Source organism: Opisthorchis viverrini (assembly GCF_000715545.1).
Source record: "Opisthorchis viverrini unplaced genomic scaffold opera_v5_70, whole genome shotgun sequence".
Classification (NCBI taxonomy): Eukaryota; Metazoa; Platyhelminthes; class Trematoda; order Opisthorchiida; family Opisthorchiidae; genus Opisthorchis; species Opisthorchis viverrini.
This window is the reverse complement of record NW_008751726.1, coordinates 816,696-836,083: the sequence shown is the minus strand read 5'-3', so window position 1 is coordinate 836,083 and position 19,388 is coordinate 816,696. Positions and strand designations below refer to the sequence as shown.

The 19,388-nt window shown below is 45.4% G+C and overlaps 2 protein-coding genes across 2 annotated transcripts in view; one reads left to right on the top strand and one right to left on the bottom strand.

The window, feature by feature from the left end:
- The window catches only part of T265_04328 (hypothetical protein), a gene marked incomplete at both ends in the record, with an annotated part of 57,569 nt that overhangs the window by 20,429 nt on the left and 17,752 nt on the right, over positions 1 to 19,388 (bottom strand). The window contains 4 exons of the mRNA XM_009169037.1: positions 3,061 to 3,169; positions 4,240 to 4,419; positions 8,353 to 8,604; positions 11,497 to 11,781. Coding sequence (XP_009167301.1) covers positions 3,061 to 3,169; positions 4,240 to 4,419; positions 8,353 to 8,604; positions 11,497 to 11,781 — 826 coding nt within the window. The remainder of the gene's footprint in view (positions 1 to 3,060; positions 3,170 to 4,239; positions 4,420 to 8,352; positions 8,605 to 11,496; positions 11,782 to 19,388) is intronic.
- On the top strand, positions 3,606 to 19,388 carry T265_13481 (hypothetical protein; the record flags this gene model as incomplete). The annotated part of the gene is made up of 6 exons (XM_009169062.1): positions 3,606 to 3,765; positions 10,368 to 10,499; positions 14,335 to 14,762; positions 14,801 to 15,262; positions 16,765 to 16,962; positions 18,838 to 19,388. Coding segments are annotated over 6 exons (1,875 nt in total), but the record flags the coding sequence as incomplete, so codon positions are not given.

Genomic DNA, 19,388 nt, shown 5'->3' with positions numbered 1-19,388 from the left:
TCGATGACAACCAATGTCTGCGATTGTTAGGCTGCTCATTCACTCGCCATCATGTGGTCGGCCTACTCAAGCGCGCTGATACCTTTCACGCAAAGTACTCAAAGCATATCGCAACAATATTTGGCAGAAAATCATACTGTGTCATTTGGTCGAGCCAGAATACTCTACAAAGTCCCGTCACGAAATTTTTCATAATAACCCGCAAGAGTCAGCAGCAATCTATTGCGAGGATTTCGTTTATCACAAAAAGGTCGTGACAACGCAATTTCATTAACACCAAATCAACTTGCACGCTTAAACTTAAACTAAACAGAATCGAAGAGAATGCTAAATTTCAGAGTCGACGCTAGCAGGGCAGTATTTTTTGGTCTACACAAAGATTGCCAAAAAATAGAAACTTCGAGCAAAAAACTCGAACTTTGCCCCTACGCTAATATTCAGCCTGGTTACTCTAGGTGAAGAATACGCCATTTTTTACGTTCATTCAACGTTGCCCTTATCTCGTATCGTCAGAGATGACAAAGTCCCTAATGCGGGCTTATGTTAAGGTTGGCCAACTGGCGGACGGCTGTTTATGCTGCAGTATGATAACTGGATGGTCTTCGAGGCACTTAACAGGTAATTTGGAAGATGGATGGCACGGACTGCAACTTGACATTGCAGCATATTATCCTGACCAGAAATCCTATTGAACGAAAAATGTAAGAGGAAAGGTCTACGTTGTCGAGCAGAATGTCGACACGGTTGAGTTCACTAGGTTAGACATCAAAAAGAATGTAGCATTGCTTGCGCGCAGTGAAAAACTGAACTGAAAAATTCGAAGACAAGTACTCGATTGATATGCAATACAGTAGATCTAAGCAGTAAAGTGTCTAGTTAATGGTGAATTCTGCTTAGATGTTTAAGTTACCCCCTTGACTCAGAAGGTACACCTTATCAAAAATGAATGCACATGTAAAAGATACACGACCATTTCACGAGGCTTCCGATTCAAACAAACCCAGGTACACTGAGTCGTTAAAATGCGACCATTGGTCAGCAACCTAATGACAAGTCAAAACAATTTACTCCTCTCGAAGATCAAAACAATTCCATTTCTCAAGGCTGCTAACAAAAACCACCAGTAAGATGCTTGGCTTAAACACTCTGGGAGATAAAATGCATGAGTTCGCCTGGGTAGAACGATACATACATCCCTAAATATTAAGCGAACCGATAGAGAGTGCGGAACTGCTATCTTCATACTCACCCTCTGGATCCAGTCCAATACGTGCCTCTGAATGAACGCATTTAAACGAAGGGGAAAAAATGTCACTGCTGCGAAAATTTGGTACTTTTACGAATACCTCAAATCACGTAAGAATGCTAACAACAGTTAACAAGTGACCACGTCTCACTAATTACACCGAATGGTCAGTTACGGAAGGAGGGAGTTGTCTTCTCTTTTAAGTAGACAGTAGCACGTAAGCCAGAGAACCGGATGTCAAAAAAGCGGATGAATACAGGCGGGAAATTCGCCACGTACTTGATTTCCTTACTGTGTTGTCTTTTACCAGGAATGGCATTCCGAATGCAACATTGTTCATAGTTTATAATATTTCATTAGAAGCACTGAAATGAGAACGATTTACAAGAGGTTCTGAGTGGAAACAAACTAACAGTTGAAAATTCGCATACTGACTGAGGAAAAGAAATACGTGAGACCAGCTTTGTATTATTTCGTACAGTAGGCTGCAGACTCAGTTACGGTCACATCGGTCTGCTCAGTGGGACAGTTAGGAATTACAGGATCCTGTTTGGTCGCAAAATACAGACATAACCACAGTCCGGCCTCATTGAATCTTAAAGTAACACTTACCACACTGATGTGATCTGAGTATGAGCCAGCTCAGTTCGAAACTACTGAATATTGAATAGATTCCTTGGCTCCGATTCTCCATGGCTTTCCGAAAACTCCTGTTTAGGCTCGGGTACCCGTCACTATCGCGTTCTTTGTGGTTCGTTTGAACTGCACGGCAGCCATGCATCGAACAAGTACCATAACCCATAACTTGATTATTTTTTATTATTCCTCATTCCCAACACCATCACAGACAGGACACAAGGGAATCTGATGCTTTACCAGCGCACAACCATTTCAATTAGCTTGCAAAAAAGGAAAGTGAGAAACAAAAGAGCTGACCAATCACAATCATTAAGTGTTGCCCACACCTCCACTCATGCATACACTCTGGGTAGAAGCAAACAACAAAAACGCCAATGACCGAGATTAGCAGTCACATCTTCAACCATGCACAAGAGGACCCTATTCTGGAACGCGACCAGCACCGGTAGTATCGGGACTTTTGATAAGTTCCTTCATGCCCCGGCTGCCACGCCAATCGTTGGCCACGTCTCTGCTTGCGCCAAACTGAATTGGGTACGGGAACAACACTCTTAGGAAAACGATGATTCGACATGCAGAATACCTGGCCAGGCCGCCGCAACTTTTGGTGCTGAACAAGTTCTTCGATTAAAACGACTGTCGCACAACCGAACACTCGCTTTTTAATTGTCTGGTTGCGCATTCTCCAGCACTTGCGTACACTCTATAAGGTCCCGAGACAAGGGCTGTCGAACACTCAAAGTCGGTCAACCGAATTCAGACTCCGGTTACAATAAAACCACTAGAATACTGATTGAAAGGTCTGGGCCTTGATACAGGGGATTGCACAGGGATCTATTTTAGAGGATAGAAACATTGAGCTATCAAGTCATTTAACTCAAAACATGCGAAGGTGGACAACTCCATCGCAACTTGCTAGAGTCGATGCGCTGAACTGCTGAACTATTACGATAAAAAAGTGAAGCAGTTGGTCAATTCAGCTAACGCGGGTTGACCTCACAGAAAACTGCGTAGGCAGTGGGCGAAACACTCATTTAATCGATTTGCTCGAGTTTTTGGCAAGAAACGCGTTTCAGCAGCCAGTAAAATGTACGGCCTTACCGTGAATCCAAGCACAAATGCTACACCACTTGATGGGTTTAGTAGTCAGTCGGCTGAACATCGTCGCATGATACCTACGATCTCAACAGCTGAGTCCATTTCATACCCAACCTGTTGTGGGGGGACATGACGCGGGATCGTGCAAAGTTCGCAAGCAGCTTCTGGAATGAGGACTGAGACTTCCTGAGAATCACAACAGACACTCGATGTTTGAAGCAAGATCAAAGTTTATTCAACTGAGCCCGATTGCGGCACAGGGCATTATGTAGAGATGCATCGTAATGAGGCAGTTCATTGTGAGACTATCATGTGCAGTTGCGATACCACATCAGGAGATTGCGGTTACGGCTCGTTACGGTAGAAGTAACAGGCTCGAAAACCCACCTGCTTCTGATCGTTCAAAAAGTTATAGCCTGGTGTACCGCCTATGACCACGCGACAAGGTGACCGAGAGAACCGGCTGTCCTGATCAATACCCGTAAAGTCCACGTGCCGTCACCGTAACCTGTAATTTTAAACCGGCTTCTAGATATGAGGCTGTCAGAGATGCACACATCACTCACATCCATCATGACCAGATTAAGCAGAAACCCCTTGAACGAGATGGCCCAGTGGCTAGGCCGTGAATTTTGACCGGACGGTCCGTGATTCGAGCCTGAACTCTGTCTCTCGACTTTTCCTGCCCGGGTTTGAACAACCTGGCAGTATCCCAGCCCTCGCGCTTTCTTTTGGTGGCATGGCAGTTTGGCACAGGAAGGGTGCTATAGCTGAACGATGGAGTACAACCCACGAAATCCGGAGCTATCGACAGAGCAGACGCACTTCAGAAAGAATTACACGATAGCTTCCGTAAAAGAGTTTCATGAAGCTCAATTAATATTTGAAGGCCCAGATACCTTAGAATCTGAAGACAACTGTTGCGTGGCATGCATCAGCAGCATGTAGTTACACTGTCCCAACACAGACAGGAAGGCTTAGTGCAGACTTTGTGTCGTTTCAGATCACTTTCCATGATCTATAAGTCTTTATGAGTAAATCCATTTCGTTCCCCTCCAGTGCTTGTTGCTCTATCACCTGTGTGTCTCAAAATGCAACCAGTTAAATTGTTGTTTTGGTGTTTCATTGCACGAGTGCTGACCACCGAAAGCCCCATCCTCTAAACACCCACTGGCGAGCATTTCAAGGAAATAGAATCTCAACGGACAACAAGAACCATAAAAGCGTCAGACTACATAACGTGAAAAGCGACTCACCATTCGCCGATAAGCAGCGCAGCCACTAGCAACCCAAGCACGTGTGTGATTGGTCGGTGGGCTTGTTATCTCCCAGGGAGCCCTGATTGATCGAAACTGTGGGTCAACATACTCTCGAGTGTCTACTGAATGACGACGGAAGATAACACGTCCGGATGGAGGCGGAATTTCCAGGGATGTCTACGTCACCTACGGGCTGCACACGGTATTTTAACCTGTTTTGGGTGTTTAATGAACTACTGCTTCTGCCGGAAGCACTAATTAGAGGTAAACCAGACAGGAAACCGGGCTGCACCATAGCAACAATTTGAAGCAAGATAAATGAAACCCATCAAACAGCTCACTGAGTGACCGGGCGTCCAGCCATCAGCATAAATGAACTTTATATTTCCTCAGCTGACGCGGAGTTCGAAGTTGTCACATTTGACGCCCGGATTAAGCTTCACGAAAACCTGCCAGATGAAGTGGACATCCGACCCGGTAATTGAAGTGAGTTGATTCAGATGACGATTAATTTTTGTGAAACCACACCATCGACTCTCAGCTTCTCGTAAAGTCGATGCATGTCGCGGCCACATTCATCCGGCCTCCTGGAGCTGCACGCAGTTGAGCGGATGCAGCGAACTCCGCCACCTCGGAAATTGAGCAAGGTCACCACAGTTCTTTGTCATTTAAGTGAGCGCTGGCATGCCAACTACAGCCGGCTGATGGATTATAGATATGCCACGACGTTCAAAGTTGGTTGAACCTGCTGAAAACGGCCTCTGGCTGTGCGTCGCTACAGTGGCCCAGTTCGGTTTCAGCTCGCTTCATGTTCCGGCATCCCACTGCTCAATGGCCGAACATGGAAACAAATTGATAAGCATCGTGAGTATCTAACGAACGTTGATATTTTGTGGCTATATATAGGACTGAACAGGTAGATCGGTTTTTACCAAAGCTTTACTGGATTGACTAACCGAACCACTGACAGAAGAATGTAGATTTGATGCCCTAAAATTTTATCAGATTGGACACTAAGAGCCCCTGAAGAGCTTATTCCCGCCACTTGCAACCAAAAGCATAGTGCAGCCAGAGTCAGCGATGCATAAACTCACTTTCCATGGCGTTTCACCGAGGGTGTGTGGTAGAACCATGTGTCCATGTCAGCCGATGTTTATGAACCGGGGACAACCGAACCCTCTTATTCTGCGTCTTGGGATAACCGTTAGACCGAAAACTCAATTACGTTGTTCAGTCTTCCTCTGTGTCATCTAGACACTGAATAAGCTACAGACCGTTTATATCCTTAAAACGATCATGCACAACGATACGGTTTGTCGATAGTGACTTGGTACGATTCATGGTACGATCCAATCCATAGAAGACCACCCAACAGGCTTCAGCCCTATACTCGACAAGCACGTATGAGCTTTGCAGTCGCCGGATTATTTGGTCTTGCGCATACCCACAAGGAAGAACTCTGCAAAGAACCATTAAGCTGAGGCCTAATTGCGAATCTGAGTCACAGAATAATCTATGGTAAAACTGACTTTCAATGAGCGCAGCTATTTGATTAAACATCGCCAATTTTCGGTCCATCTCAAGAGAACGCCGAGATTCCATGCGGAAGGACGCTTTCGCTACTCAACTCGCCTGAAAACCTTTTCTTCTAGCCCAGAGAAATTGTGAGAGAGCTTCGGTGATTCGTTTCGTCATTTTCGAAAAAAAACGATATGGAGCGTGCCTTCATGCGGTCAATGGGGTGCCTAGCCATCAGCAATTAAATGTTGCGGGCCAAATTTTCTAATGTCTTCTTTATACCGCTCGGTAGCCTGGTGCGCTTAACCAAACCGGAAATTCGCTGAACGTGCAAAGAAGCTAATTTTTTGAACTTTGACGCGTATATCCATGTATGCGCAGCTAAAAACGGGCTGCTGATAAAGATCACGCGTAAAGCACCAGGCTCGTACTTCAAGGACAAGTGAAGAATAACCCATTACATTTGTCTTAAAGAATATGGTTGTATTACCAGCATTTGTTTAGCCAAATCATTTTGGAAACCGTTCCGCTGATATGGAGGATATCGACACTGGCCGCACTCGGCGAATAGTGAATCCACAAACATACACCCGCATTCCCAGCCGCGGAATTTTCATGCCACTTCTTGCTATCACCCACTTGTTTGTGTAAGTCACCGATCGCCTAGAGGCCTCAGTGACCATGAAAGAATGATTGATCAGAAGAATATCTACGTGCCTTTATTCCGTCGAATTTATGCTGAGATCAGTGTAGCACCCCAACTTATAAGCTCTGTAAACGAAAGTGGTTGTGACATGGTTGCTCCACCCTGCATACTTGCCTCAGCGGCGGCCCGATAGCAGCTAGTCGTGCGGTCAGTATGCCGACCTCGGTATGGCATAACTGAAGTCAGAAAAACGAACCTTGGTGGACGTGCATACGGTTTCATTGTATGCCCTGCAGCCGTCAGCCGACATCACCCACCAGTGACGAACCTCCCTCGGGTTTGCAGCTCGATGGTGAGGCTTCAGTGTACATCGTCAGACCCGCCAGCGATGGCGGCAAACTTCCTATAGCCCATCTCAGGAAGCGCTATATTCCTTTGGTGCTAAGTACATGCATATAGGATGCAGCGTTTGGCATATTACTGTTTATTTGTGCACTGTACCGTGGGCCAGCGTACTTATTGAACATTTTTCGCGGCAAAGCGTGAGCTTCATGAACCCTGGACTCATAGGAACCTGCGGAGAAAAATTATGGGTTTGGTTATTCAGTGACTGGCGTGATTTTGATAATTTGTTACCATTTATCCGGCGGATTAGATCCGACTTTTAAAAATTACGCAAGCTATCACGAACTTCGCGCACACAACCATCGTGGAATTCGCAGCATACTGCACCAGCTTTTAAGCAAAAGAGCCTAATACATCTTCTACCACTTCTAAGTGCGACTGAAATGCTCACATGGAGACATTTTAAGTCTCATAAATACCTTGACTTTTTAAATAATTTTCGGTAAAATAACACATCTGAACTTGCCAAGAGAGTTGATAAACGTAAAATGGTGGTATGTTGCAGGTGTTCTTTTAGAAATAATATTGTGCACATTTGCGCTGATTACACCGCACTTGCTGACGCAGACTTTGTTGGTGGCCTGATAATGAATATGTGTTTGCGGTATTGCCTTCGCATGAATAAAGGCATAAGGAAGCACCTGTTCTCGTTACCATGACTGACTTAGCTAACAGCACCAACCTCCGAGAGTTCGTCAGAAAAAAAGGACTAAGATTTCTTGGGGTAAAACCCTTAAGCTTAGGAATACAACCAATTGGTAACTGATCCAATAAATTGTGCACAACCTGGGTTCAAATATGTCGAACTTTAGTGGACGGATTTTACTGACATCGTTCTGAAGGCAACAAGTGATAGCTGGTGGCAGCATCAAAAAATAATCTAATGGCGACGGAAAGAGGCGGCCCGCGTTCATAACCTAAAAGCTACTACACAAACTACATATATAAATTTCTTTCGTGAGCCACTTAGTAGAGTAGGACCGCCCGAAAATACTATGAATAAAGTGAAAGAGTTTAAATGTCGATTGAAATTGCTAAACGTTGGATGAACTCCAGTCTTATCAGACTGCTATGGGCAGGTAAACCAAACTTGCTTCAGAGAGACTCGAATGTCCGGCAAGCATTTGACTCGCGTCATTCATATCAGGCATATTGGCGCGTGAAACTCCGCCGCGTGGTCTAAGATATCCAACCGTATGACCGAAAATTTTGCTCCGCCGTCGACAAGCAGACAAATGGAATTGCCATCCAGATCCACCGGATAAGTGTGCGTCGGAGCTAGCGCATTAATAAGCGTTACATTCTATTGAACGTTCTGGTGAGCACGAGTTCCGGTTTGAGGAACGTATGGACGCAAGGGAGGAATGTTCACTTATGGTAACGATATATTTAAATAAGCTCTCCGTCTGAGCCTCCAAAACTAACGTTCCGTCAATACGACCACAAAAGATGCACAAGATGTATCAGAGCCCAAAACGGAGTCAAGGGCACTTTCACAGCGCGTCAAATGTATAGATTAAGGGGCGACAGCCGTCAAGGACCTCCGATAAATTATGAATCCCACGTTGGCCACCAGCCTTCGGCCAGCCACAATTGGCTGTTTGGTCCGGACCTTCGGTCACTCCGACCACAACTGCATATTGGACCGGTGACCGTTCCGAAAATTTTGCCAGACTTGTGCGGGATAGACTTCTGGACCGCAGTAGCTGATAACTGCAAGCGGTGAAGCGAGATCCATCTGGAATTCCGCCTAGCAGTGATTCATGGAGAAACATATTTGTACGTGCTTGCGACTGACATGAATCTCTTCTGTTCACTTGCTGTAGTCTAAGCAGTGAACGTTTTAAGGTCTACCTCATGCAAGGACCTTGCAGTCACGTTATTGTCAGGTGCACGGGGATGGGGCACACCCATTCGTGAGATTTGTACAGGAAAATAGAATCGAAGTTAGCAGCGATAACGTATAACTGTAAACTCCTGCTATACGGAATGAATTGACATTCCTGAGGCGGCCGCGGATAGTGTAAGTAGTACCGGCCCCTCCTAGTTCATCGCCTTAGAACGGCCACACTTCAGCAAGGCCTTATACATGCAAAACAACTCGGTTAGTCACCTTCGGCTATCGTACACATCTTGAAGTTGTGGGCTGCGACTGAATTATTTTCTTTCCGTCCCACTAGGCACACCTGGGGAGGACGAACGCGCTTCCCGTATGGGTCTTCATTAGTGTTTGACTGAGTAGTATATTTTGACTCCTCAAGTCTTGACTGGCTCAGGTAGTGGCAAACTTCTTATGAGTATGAAGTTGTGGGCTGCGACTGAATTATTTTCTTTCCGTCCCACTAGGCACACCTGGGGAGGACGAACGCGCTTCCCGTATGGGTCTTCATTAGTGTTTGACTGAGTAGTATATTTTGACTCCTCAATCTTGACTGGCTCAGGTAGTGGCCCACTTCATTATGAGTATAGGCACTCGAAGAGAAATAAGGCGCTGCTTCTTACGTATCATCTGCGCCCATCTAGTTAAGGTTTGTGAAGGATAAAAACCATGCAGTATCCAGCCACTCAACAACATATCTTCAGAATTTTCCAAGGTTTTCAGGGAGGCAAGCTTAAAATCCAAAAGCACGACACACATTAAGGGCAAGGGTCGGATCAAGCATTGCATTTACGCAACATCCCACACAATAGGTCTCTGAAAGCACTCCTACAGTCCGCGGCCAGTTCTGCCCTTTTTGGGACTCATCAGTTTACTGCTGTCAAAGTTTCCGTTAAACAGATGTTTTTCTTGGAGTACAATTGCATAGAATTCGACGATGTACGACCACATATCGGAAGCCGTAGCAGGCTGAACACTAGAGTCTGGCACAGAGCATTCAGATGCAGCATTCCTCATAAGCGATAGATTCATCTGCAGTCAGTTGAGTCCGCCTCAAAGAAAATCAGTGTGAAAATGAGAGCATTTGCTCGATCAGAATAAATCTCAATAAAGAAAGCGATTTTTAGTTGTCTGGATATGCTCAGCGAAGTGTTAGGTAAACGTTTTCCCTATACACGTTACGGTCAAGGGGTAAAAACAATACAACGAATATGGGCCGGAGAATCTACTTGTGATTAGTTGCGAACTGGTCTAGAATGTTACTCCCTCAAAGATGGTGCCTTACAGAAGAGTTATGGAAACCTTTTGACCAACTCGATCGATTCCTTGTAGAGGCCCGGACGGCAAATACGCCACAGCCTCAGCAAAGTTGGTTTAGGTTTACATCTATTGATCAACCGATGGCGGATGGAAATAGTTTCACACTCCGAAAATAGAACCTGAGAACATGGTTTGCGCATGAACGAACCAAGCATATGCTTTCTGTGTGAATAAGCTTTGAAAATTTCTGTTGGCCAGAGACGGCTTTCAGTCCGCGTGCAGCCCGGTAAAATCCTGTGAATGGCCACTTTTGAGAAAGCAATCTCAGATGGTCTGAAGCTCCCTGAGGGCCACGAAAGCGAATTCATGAAAGCCGACGTGTCTTACGGCAGGATGGCCGATCAAACAGTTAATCAGTGACCACCGGAAACGCTCCATACGTTCGTACCTGTCTTGGTAATCGAACTAACCAATCACCAACAGCCATGGGTCAAGGTCAACAGAAAATTCCACATCGGCCTCTGCGGTTTCACATTCGCTTGCCGTTGCGTAAGTCCTCCCACCTCCAGGATTTCTGAACTGGTACTGTAGTTATTTAGAATACTGACCGCCGTCTGTCGGTGAGCGACTCCGGATCGAACGTTGATACAGCTACAGTGCGCTCGAAATTGGTTCCATTTCCCGTGCATATAGGCACGCACATTTTCTAACGAATTATTTCGCTTTTCGGCCTCTACCGGTGGAGCGAATTTTTTCACACAATTATATGCCGTACACCCGACGGGTTCTCCGCATTTGTTGCTGCACTCACGTATTCACAAACGAGATGCAATCCGTGGCACCGTTTCCTTGATGGCCATCAACAAATCTTGCCAGACGAACGAAGCCTTTATCCATCGAACAGAAAACATGGAATGCAGCGCCACATTTTGCTTAACGCGCGTGTAAAGAATAACTGGGTATACAGACTATTAAGCTGACATATTAGCTCGAGATGGCCCCATGGTCCAGCCACCAGTTCAAGGACCGCAATTTCCTTGGTTGGAACTCAACTTCAGCATCTCGATTGCTCCTTTCCGCGCCAGCCTCCCAGCCCTCGTGCCTCCCTCTGTTGGCATGGAAGTTAAGCGCCTAAAGTGCGCTTCAGCTGAACGTCTTTCTTCTCTTAGTAGAGGCCTCTTTGGGCATGTTGCGCAACTCGACTTCTTTATCTCCTCAGCTTTCTAGACTCATCACGCTTCCCTTTCCGACTAGATGCTCTTTTTCACCTGGCTGTCAGTTCGTCTGGTATGAATCGTTCTTTCAACCAGAGGAATACGCATCAGAACTTCAAACAATTTTAGTGTTACTAAGACTCCAGTGCTTAGATCTAGCTGGCTGAATCTTTCCACAACCGGACCTCCATAAATCTTAAAGTGTTTGGGTCAGTACACTCCAGCGGAGGTCCACATTCGAAAAACGTATTTACTTAAAGGGACTTCAGTAAGTAATTTTGGCGGGTTTGCTTTAAGTCAATTGCGAGGCAAGATGTGCACGTCTTGCGCACCTCTAAAGAGCATAACCTGAAGCAGCCATGAACCCACAGCCATGGCATGCGGGGGGCACCATGTGGCCTAGCGGCTTCGGTTGTTTCGGAAGTTCTTAATGCACAGAAACGGTCCGTGTTCAGTACAAAACTGCAACATTCTTTTGGCCTTGTCCCTGCGTCTCGATTCCAGCCCAGGACAACCCCTATCATGTGAGCCTCAACAGTGCTATGTCTACCTACTTGTGTGCTCACCACAACAACCACCACATCTGTCCACAAATATTTTGTCTGCCAGAGACTTGGCTACGTCCTGATGTTGAGGACAAGGATGCCCCCATCTGGGGATAATTGCGAGTTCTTAATCATTTCAGGGACGGTCTAACCTCTGACTTATACTTACTAGAGACTACCACCTTTTTTTGAACCCCTATGTAAATTCAGGAGCCCAGCATAGCATCGCCAGCGTTAGGTGTAATATGTCGTCCGGATTAATACGCAAACTTAAGTCCCATCTCGATTTTCCATTGATACTTCTGGGGAACTTCAATCTTCCCAATGTCGAGTCAACCGGTCCGACTCACAGCCAACTAGACCACGATTTTATGCCTCCATTGTGAGCACGGACTGGCGGGAACTACCTTAGCTAAGTAGTATCGACATGAGCTAGCCCGAATTGTCTCTGATCGGGTTGGCATAATTCGGGCAACGGGCATTGGATGAACATTACAAAAGGTATAAGGAGCCATGTTGATGGTGTCCAAAGTTGTTTTTCTGACTTCCCTGATGTAGTTAAACGACCATTGAATATCGTCAAAACCGCTTACCCTGGCCAATGCTAGAGAATCCATAGCGAGTGACGAGTACGACGCATCTAGGTACTCAGACGCCAACTAGTGGACAGTCTACGGAAAGACCATTATCACTGGAGGACAACTGTCAGTGAAAAGATAAGTGAGAAAGCTCATTCATTCACTCGCGAAAGCATCGATGGGAGGATGAGCCGAGCATTGTGAAAGACAGCCTCGCTAGCATTTTGCAACAAAATAAAATCGTTCATCTGTATCACCCTTTCATTGCCTATCTGACATGTCGAAGAAGGAAGCACGAGGGCTGGGATACTGCCGGGTTGCCCAACCCTAGACAGTAGCAGTCGGGATGCTGAGGTTGGGTTCAAATCACGGAGCTTCCGGTGCTTAAGCTCCTTAACCGATGATCTTCTTGCAACACAGATCCTGGAAATACCGCATACGTATGGATGGAATTTATACCTTGATTGCTCACCCAAAGAGGGAGCATAGTACGAAGTGTGCACTCTAACGCACAATAAAGCACTAGGACTGGATGGTTTGTATCAAGCCTTCATCAAAGAAGGTCGGGAATCTCGGTACTCACCTAACCAAACCCATTGCTGCTACGTGGAATGAAAAGGGAGTGTCCGCACGGTGGGGTATCGTCATCATCATTGAGCGTAATACCTTAGATCACAGATACTTAACTGAATCAACAGTCAACTGCTCCAACAGTCATTTGCTTCGGTAGTCATCTATCTTCAAAAAAAGACGCAAACACTGAAAAACATTATGACATTAGTTTGGTTGCTGTGGCATCGGAGGTGCTCTCTGGTCTTATCCCTCGAAAGTTGACCAAACATGAAGAAAAGCAGATCCATGAGAGCAAGATGGATTCTCTCCTGCAAGCGGATGTATAAAAAAGTGGATGTATTGACCACATATCCACTGACAGATTATGTAGCAGTGGTACTCGTCGCAGCAACTACCAATGGTATTATTTTTTGACTGCAAAACTTCCTTTGAGTCTGTTAGTCGTCGGTCACTATGTCAGTTTATGGGGCAAAAATTTCCCCATATCATTGGAGCAAACACGGATTTTGGAAAATATGGGTGCTTAGAATTTAGAGTCATGGAAAAAATCTTTCACCTGTAGCACCCTTTCGGTGCCTAACTGCCATACCACCCGAAGGTTGCACGAGGACTGGGATACTGCCAGGTTGCCCAAGCCCCGTCTTGGTATTAAACACAGGTGTGATATTGGCTGAGGAGCAGGTGTCGCTTCCGTACTTATACCTTGTTTGACTCAGCACATAGCCTTTCAGATTATGAAGTTAATTTCTTCGGGCAGTTCATTATAATTTCCCAGCCACACAGCAGCAACCGTATGAAAGTTTTTCTTGTGATTAGACTGGGGAACTCATAGTACTGTGCTGTAGCTCGAGACAGTTCAGTGGTTGAGGCACGAACTCACTAACCAGAATCGTTCAGGTGTAGCATCCTTTCGGTGCCTAACTGCCATGCCACCAGAAGGAAGCACGAGGGCTAGGATATTGCCAGGTTGCCCAGCCTGGACGAGAGGCAGAGGTCGGGTTCGAACCGAGGACATTCCTGTCAGTAAATTCGCGCTCTCCCGCCCTTCACTACCACAGACTAATCGGTATATGTGTGGTTCGAACCCAATCCCGGCATCTAAGCTGATCTTGTCTAGTCTCGGGTAACCTGACATTATCTCAGCCCTGGTGCTTCTTTCGGATGGCCTGGAAGGTAAGTATCAAGATGATGTTACGGCTGAACGAATACACTATTGTCATTATCACCCCTTAACATGCTAGGGGGCTTGTTAATTTTAGGTTTTCGTTGATCGCTCTTGTGTTTTCAACCAGAGGTTTAAAAAAGGTACAAAAGTTGCGGCGTACGTCTTTCCGAGTGAATAATGTCGATAATTGACCCTCATTGATGTTTACTGCACTGCAAGCTTATTTACTACCCGTTTGGTTTATGTAGCTCTTTGAATTTACCCTCGCTTCTCGCCACTTGTTCCCATATTGGTATGTTTGTTTTGTAGTTAAAATGAAGCCAAGATTCGATTCCGCAGAAAAACTAAAGAAGAAGCTGAAGAAAATCAAAGAAAAACAAGTCAAACCGTCCACACCTGATGTCTCGTCTTGCGAAAGAGTTGAGCAACTTCCCGGTTCTGAATTACTACTCAGTGGGTCATTTGCGGACCTACCTGTCTCCGAACCCATCAAACGAGCCGTGGCGAATATGGGGTTCAAAGAAATGACCGAAATACAAAAACTCTGTCTGCCTCAGCTATTGGAACATCGGGATGTGATGGCATGTGCAAAAACTGGCAGCGGGAAAACTTTGGCGTTCGTCATTCCTGTTGTTGAGTTGATGCTCCAGCTAGGCTTACAGCCCAGAAATGGCACCGGTGCTATTATAATTTCACCTACTCGAGAACTGAGCCTGCAGACTTACAGCGTTTTACGGGTAAAATTATCTTTTCCTATCCAAACTTAATTTTGCAGGAGGTTACACAGTTCACTTCACTTCGTATTGGCTTGATAATGGGTGGCAGCAATCGTCATACAGAGGCACAGAACTTGGAGAAAGGTGTCACAATCTTGGTCGCTACTCCGGGCCGGTTGTTGGACCACTTGACCAATACTAAGAATTTTCTTCGTCACAACTTGAAAGCTTTGGTAATAGACGAGGCTGATCGCATGCTCGATATTGGATTTGAGGTCGAAATGCGTCAGATCATACGGCTTTTACCGTCAGTTCGTCAGACTATGTTGTTTTCGGCCACTTTGAATGCGAAGACCCGCCATCTTGCGAAGGAGGCCCTGAAGACAGACTGTGCGATGATTGGGCTCCAACCAGAAGGTGATGCTACTGTTGAAGGCTTGGAGCAGGGTTACGTGGTGTGTGCCCCAGAAAAGCGCTTTTGCCTTTTATACACATTTATCAAGAAGAACAAAAATAAAAAGGTGAGTCAGACTGAAATGAGTGTGGCCATCCAGGTGAAAGTTTTTAATGGAGTCGTCCTGATAATTTCAGTAGACTGTGTGCTTTTTGTCGCCACACCATTATGTTTATCGGCTTTGTAATCGACTTTCATTTATGATCATACATATATTAACCTTTAATCTTATTAGATCCCACTATAAGTACACCGTTTCCGCTTGTAGACCACCACAATTGCTTCAGTCATTCAGTTACTCCACGTAGGATCTTTTGCACTATACCGTTTATTAGAACCTTGGTGATGAATTTTTTCCTGAACTCTTACTATGGCCGGTTTTCTTCCAGAAATCCAACCCTGGCCTGACACTTGCACACACCTTTCTCAACCTTGATCTTTGACGCAACTCATCCAAATTGAGTGTTAATTTGATCGTTCATCTAATAATAAAGAAAACGACCTTCAACAAACAATAGTGAGTGATTCACTGAAAGCCACTCCACCTGCTAGGAATAACGCGGCTAGTTTATCAGATTTTTATAGTCGCTTATTGCTCCCAATCAATCAAGGAACGCTACTCGTGCATCGATAATCGGTCAGCAGTCGTTCATCTGTAGCACCCTTTCGTTGTCTTACTGCCATCCCACCAGAAGGAAATGCGAAGGCTGGGATACTGCCAGGTTGCCCAAGCCAAGATAGGGGAAGTCGAGAGGCAGAGTTCGGGTTCGAACGACGGACCGTCCAGTCAGTAAATTCGCGCTCTAGCCACTGGGCCATCTCGGTCAGCAGCTATTGGCTTATATTCATTTCGAACCCTATTCGTCAGCACGTATCACTATGTTAACTACGCAGGTCAACCAATCGTACACTCCGGAAAAACTCTTATGTGTACATTGCTGTTGCCGTGAGTCGGCGGGAATTTGTCTCAAGACTACACGATCATTCATCCCCACACCTTTCCAAGAGCTGACCACGGTTTCGTCGCGTGAAATCTGACCTCTTTTTGTTTGAGAGCCTGTGGGGCATCATAGGACCTCGAGGTTGGAAATTTGATACACCCAAAACTAATTAAGCCTCTGGTTTGAAACGGCAGTTTATCAAATAAGGCGTTGGTCAGACATTCACCGCACAGCGAAATGAACTAGAGAGACAAGAAGCCCGAAATACATCACTGCAAAACCATCGATGGTATCACTTCACATGACAGCCGTTTCGTCGTGCATAGTTTCCTCTGTTTGATGCTTCTAGGTCACTTCCTTCAAGACATATCCCTTAAGTGCTGGATTTCCTTGCTGATAATATCCTCATCTACCGTTCTTCCATCCAGTGTAGGTGAAATGGTGAAAAAACGTGATCCTCAAATTCTGTCTTTCGTTCCTCAAAACTTCGTAGGTTGTGGGAGATGCCACCACCACCTTCCGCGCGTTTACTCACCAGTTCCATCTCTCTGCCAGCTATTTACGGTTTCCAGTCTATTTACCAGACCACGAGTTATTATTGCACACTACTTTTATCACCGCTTTATAGGTGATGGTCTTCATGTCATCGTGTATGGAAGTGAAGTTTTATTATGAGCTGTTGAACTTCGTTGACACTCCTGTGATGGCCATTCATGGACGTCAGAAGCAAGCAAAACGTACAAGCACGTTTTTAAACTTCATCAAGGCTGAATCTGCTGTTCTTCTGTGTACAGACGTCGGGGCTCGTGGACTGGACATACCAAAGGTATCACGGATTTTTCTATGACGACTGTTTTATCTGTTAATTGTGTGACTCCACTTTTGTAAGTTCTGAGGTTAGCCTCTTCGTTCTTGAAGGAACAGTGTGTTTCTGGTGTACCCCATTAACTAATCCTATAGAGCCATTTTTTGGCACCTTGAACTATTGTGGCTGATTTGCCATACTCAAATTGGTGATCGAGTTTCACACACGCGGCATTTTTCACTTGCAACTTAGTATGCACATATCCAGTTGCCATATCAATTTCCAATTTGTCTTTCTCATGTAAATGTGATATATCGAGTCGTCTCAGTGATGGAGGTGCGAGGCTACTGTTCGGTAGGTCCATGGTTCAAATTCAACTTTGACTTTGCATTTTCTACGATCTAACCTGGCAGTATTTCCTCTGTAGTTCATTCGAGTTGTATGACAGCCAAGTACCGAGGAGTCACCACAAGTGGCCGATTACTGTCTTTAAAAATGCGGAAGTGTTAAAATCGACTACTTCAAGTTCTGGGAGGAGCGTTTGTTTTATTTTCACACGTTGGTTGTTACATAGCCTCGCGGAGCTCTGATATTTAGTATGGTGTGGCTAAAAAGTTTGGCCAATTCTCCTTTCTTCATTTGACTGTGATGTATTTCTGAACTCCGTACTTGTTTGCTTGTGTTATCAACTAAGCTTCTTGCAGCTGCATGTGTGAATTGCAAGGGAATGCACTTCGTGCAATCCTCCGTTGTGCCCTAAGCTTTCCTTTTAAATGGGAGTTAGTAATTTGGCGATTATTCCTAGTGAGCACGCATTTTCTGTCCTTTAGACGGAACCCATAGGGATCAAGGCGGGCCGTTATGGCTCTACACTGGTCAATCAGTTCAGAAAATGATCTAGTATTCTTCACTGGTGAGAAGCACTGACTCCCGGACAATGATAAGGAATGGAATGGGTTTAACGTTGGACTGATTGTAGTAGGGCTAAGGGACATAGAGTATTTTATGTTTCCTTTATAAACACTGCATCTCCCCGACACCTTGTTTATCATTACATACTCGCCCTCGGAGTAGTATCCTTTCCAATTTTATGGCTTCCTCTGGCCATTGCGTTCATACGACTGAATCGCACATTCCCATTATCCGGTCCCATATCTCCTTTTATCGCCCTCGTATGGGTTGATTTTTCCGGAACTGCATTCAGCTAAAAACATTTCAGGAGGAAAATGTTGGTAGCTCAGGTAGCGTAGATGGTCGTTGGCTTGTTCGCTGCGCTGCGCAATTTGATTGCAAACGTTTCATCACCAATCGAGGTGACGTCACCAGTGCGTTATTGGGGAGCGCAGTGGTGGGTATTATGCCCACGGTTCAGGAGCTAAGGCAGAAGTTTTTGACAAGAAAGTACCTGGTTCGATTGGAGGACTCTTTCCACGTGTGGTGCAATTGCCTGGTGAGGTTAACGGTAGAATTTCAAAGTAAAGCTAACAGGCTAAACTATGAGCTGCCTAATGATTTTGCTACCTTCGGTCAAAGTACTGAAGTTTTCCATAAAAAACAACCAACCATTGTTTCAGACATCTGTGTACAATGGCCTCGTAAGCTGTGACCTCTACCAGAAATCAGCCTTTTGCGTTACTTTGTCGAACAGCTAGCAAAGACTTTTCTAAATTGCTCCCATCTTAACAGGGCTTGTAAACGCTTGAAGTGGAATTTTCGGGGTAGTAACTTGTTTGAATCTAAGGTTCATAAATAATAACCAGACTGGGTGTGCGGGACACCATCTGAATCTCGTTTTGAACGCAGCTAAGTAGACCCAGACTTGATAGCTTCTCCAATCGCGCCTTGAAGAGTGCTGGTGGAAGTCAACTGAATTTCTCTGTTTATTACCCTTCACAGGTGGACTGGATTTTACAATACGACCCACCAGATGAAGCCAAAGAGTACATTCATCGTGTTGGAAGAACCGCTCGAGCTGGAAGTGAGGGGAATGCACTGCTTGTGTTGCGTCCACATGAGCTAGAATTCCTCGCCATCCTGCGACAAGCTCGCGTGAAGGTGGTTGAGTATGAGATGGCTCAGTCCAAGCTGGCTGACGTCCAGCCAGCTCTGGAAAAACTGGTGAGCACGAACTACTTCCTGGCTTTATCGGCGCAAGAGGCATTCAAAGGGATAGTACGGGCTTACGCCTCATCCAGCTTGCCTTGTTTTAATGTGGATCAACTTGATCTCGCTGCCCTGGCGCGCACCTGTGGTCTTCAGGTTGTGCCGAAGGTGGATTTGATGGTGAAACCAAGGAAATCTAAAGGTTTAGGTGGCAGCAAGCACTACACTCCATTTGGTGTCTCGGGTAAAAAGGCAAAGAAAGCGAAAATTTACAAACGCATTAGCTGATTTCTCGCCTTTTGTTGATTGTGTACATACAAACCTAAAGTAAATCACTATTACAC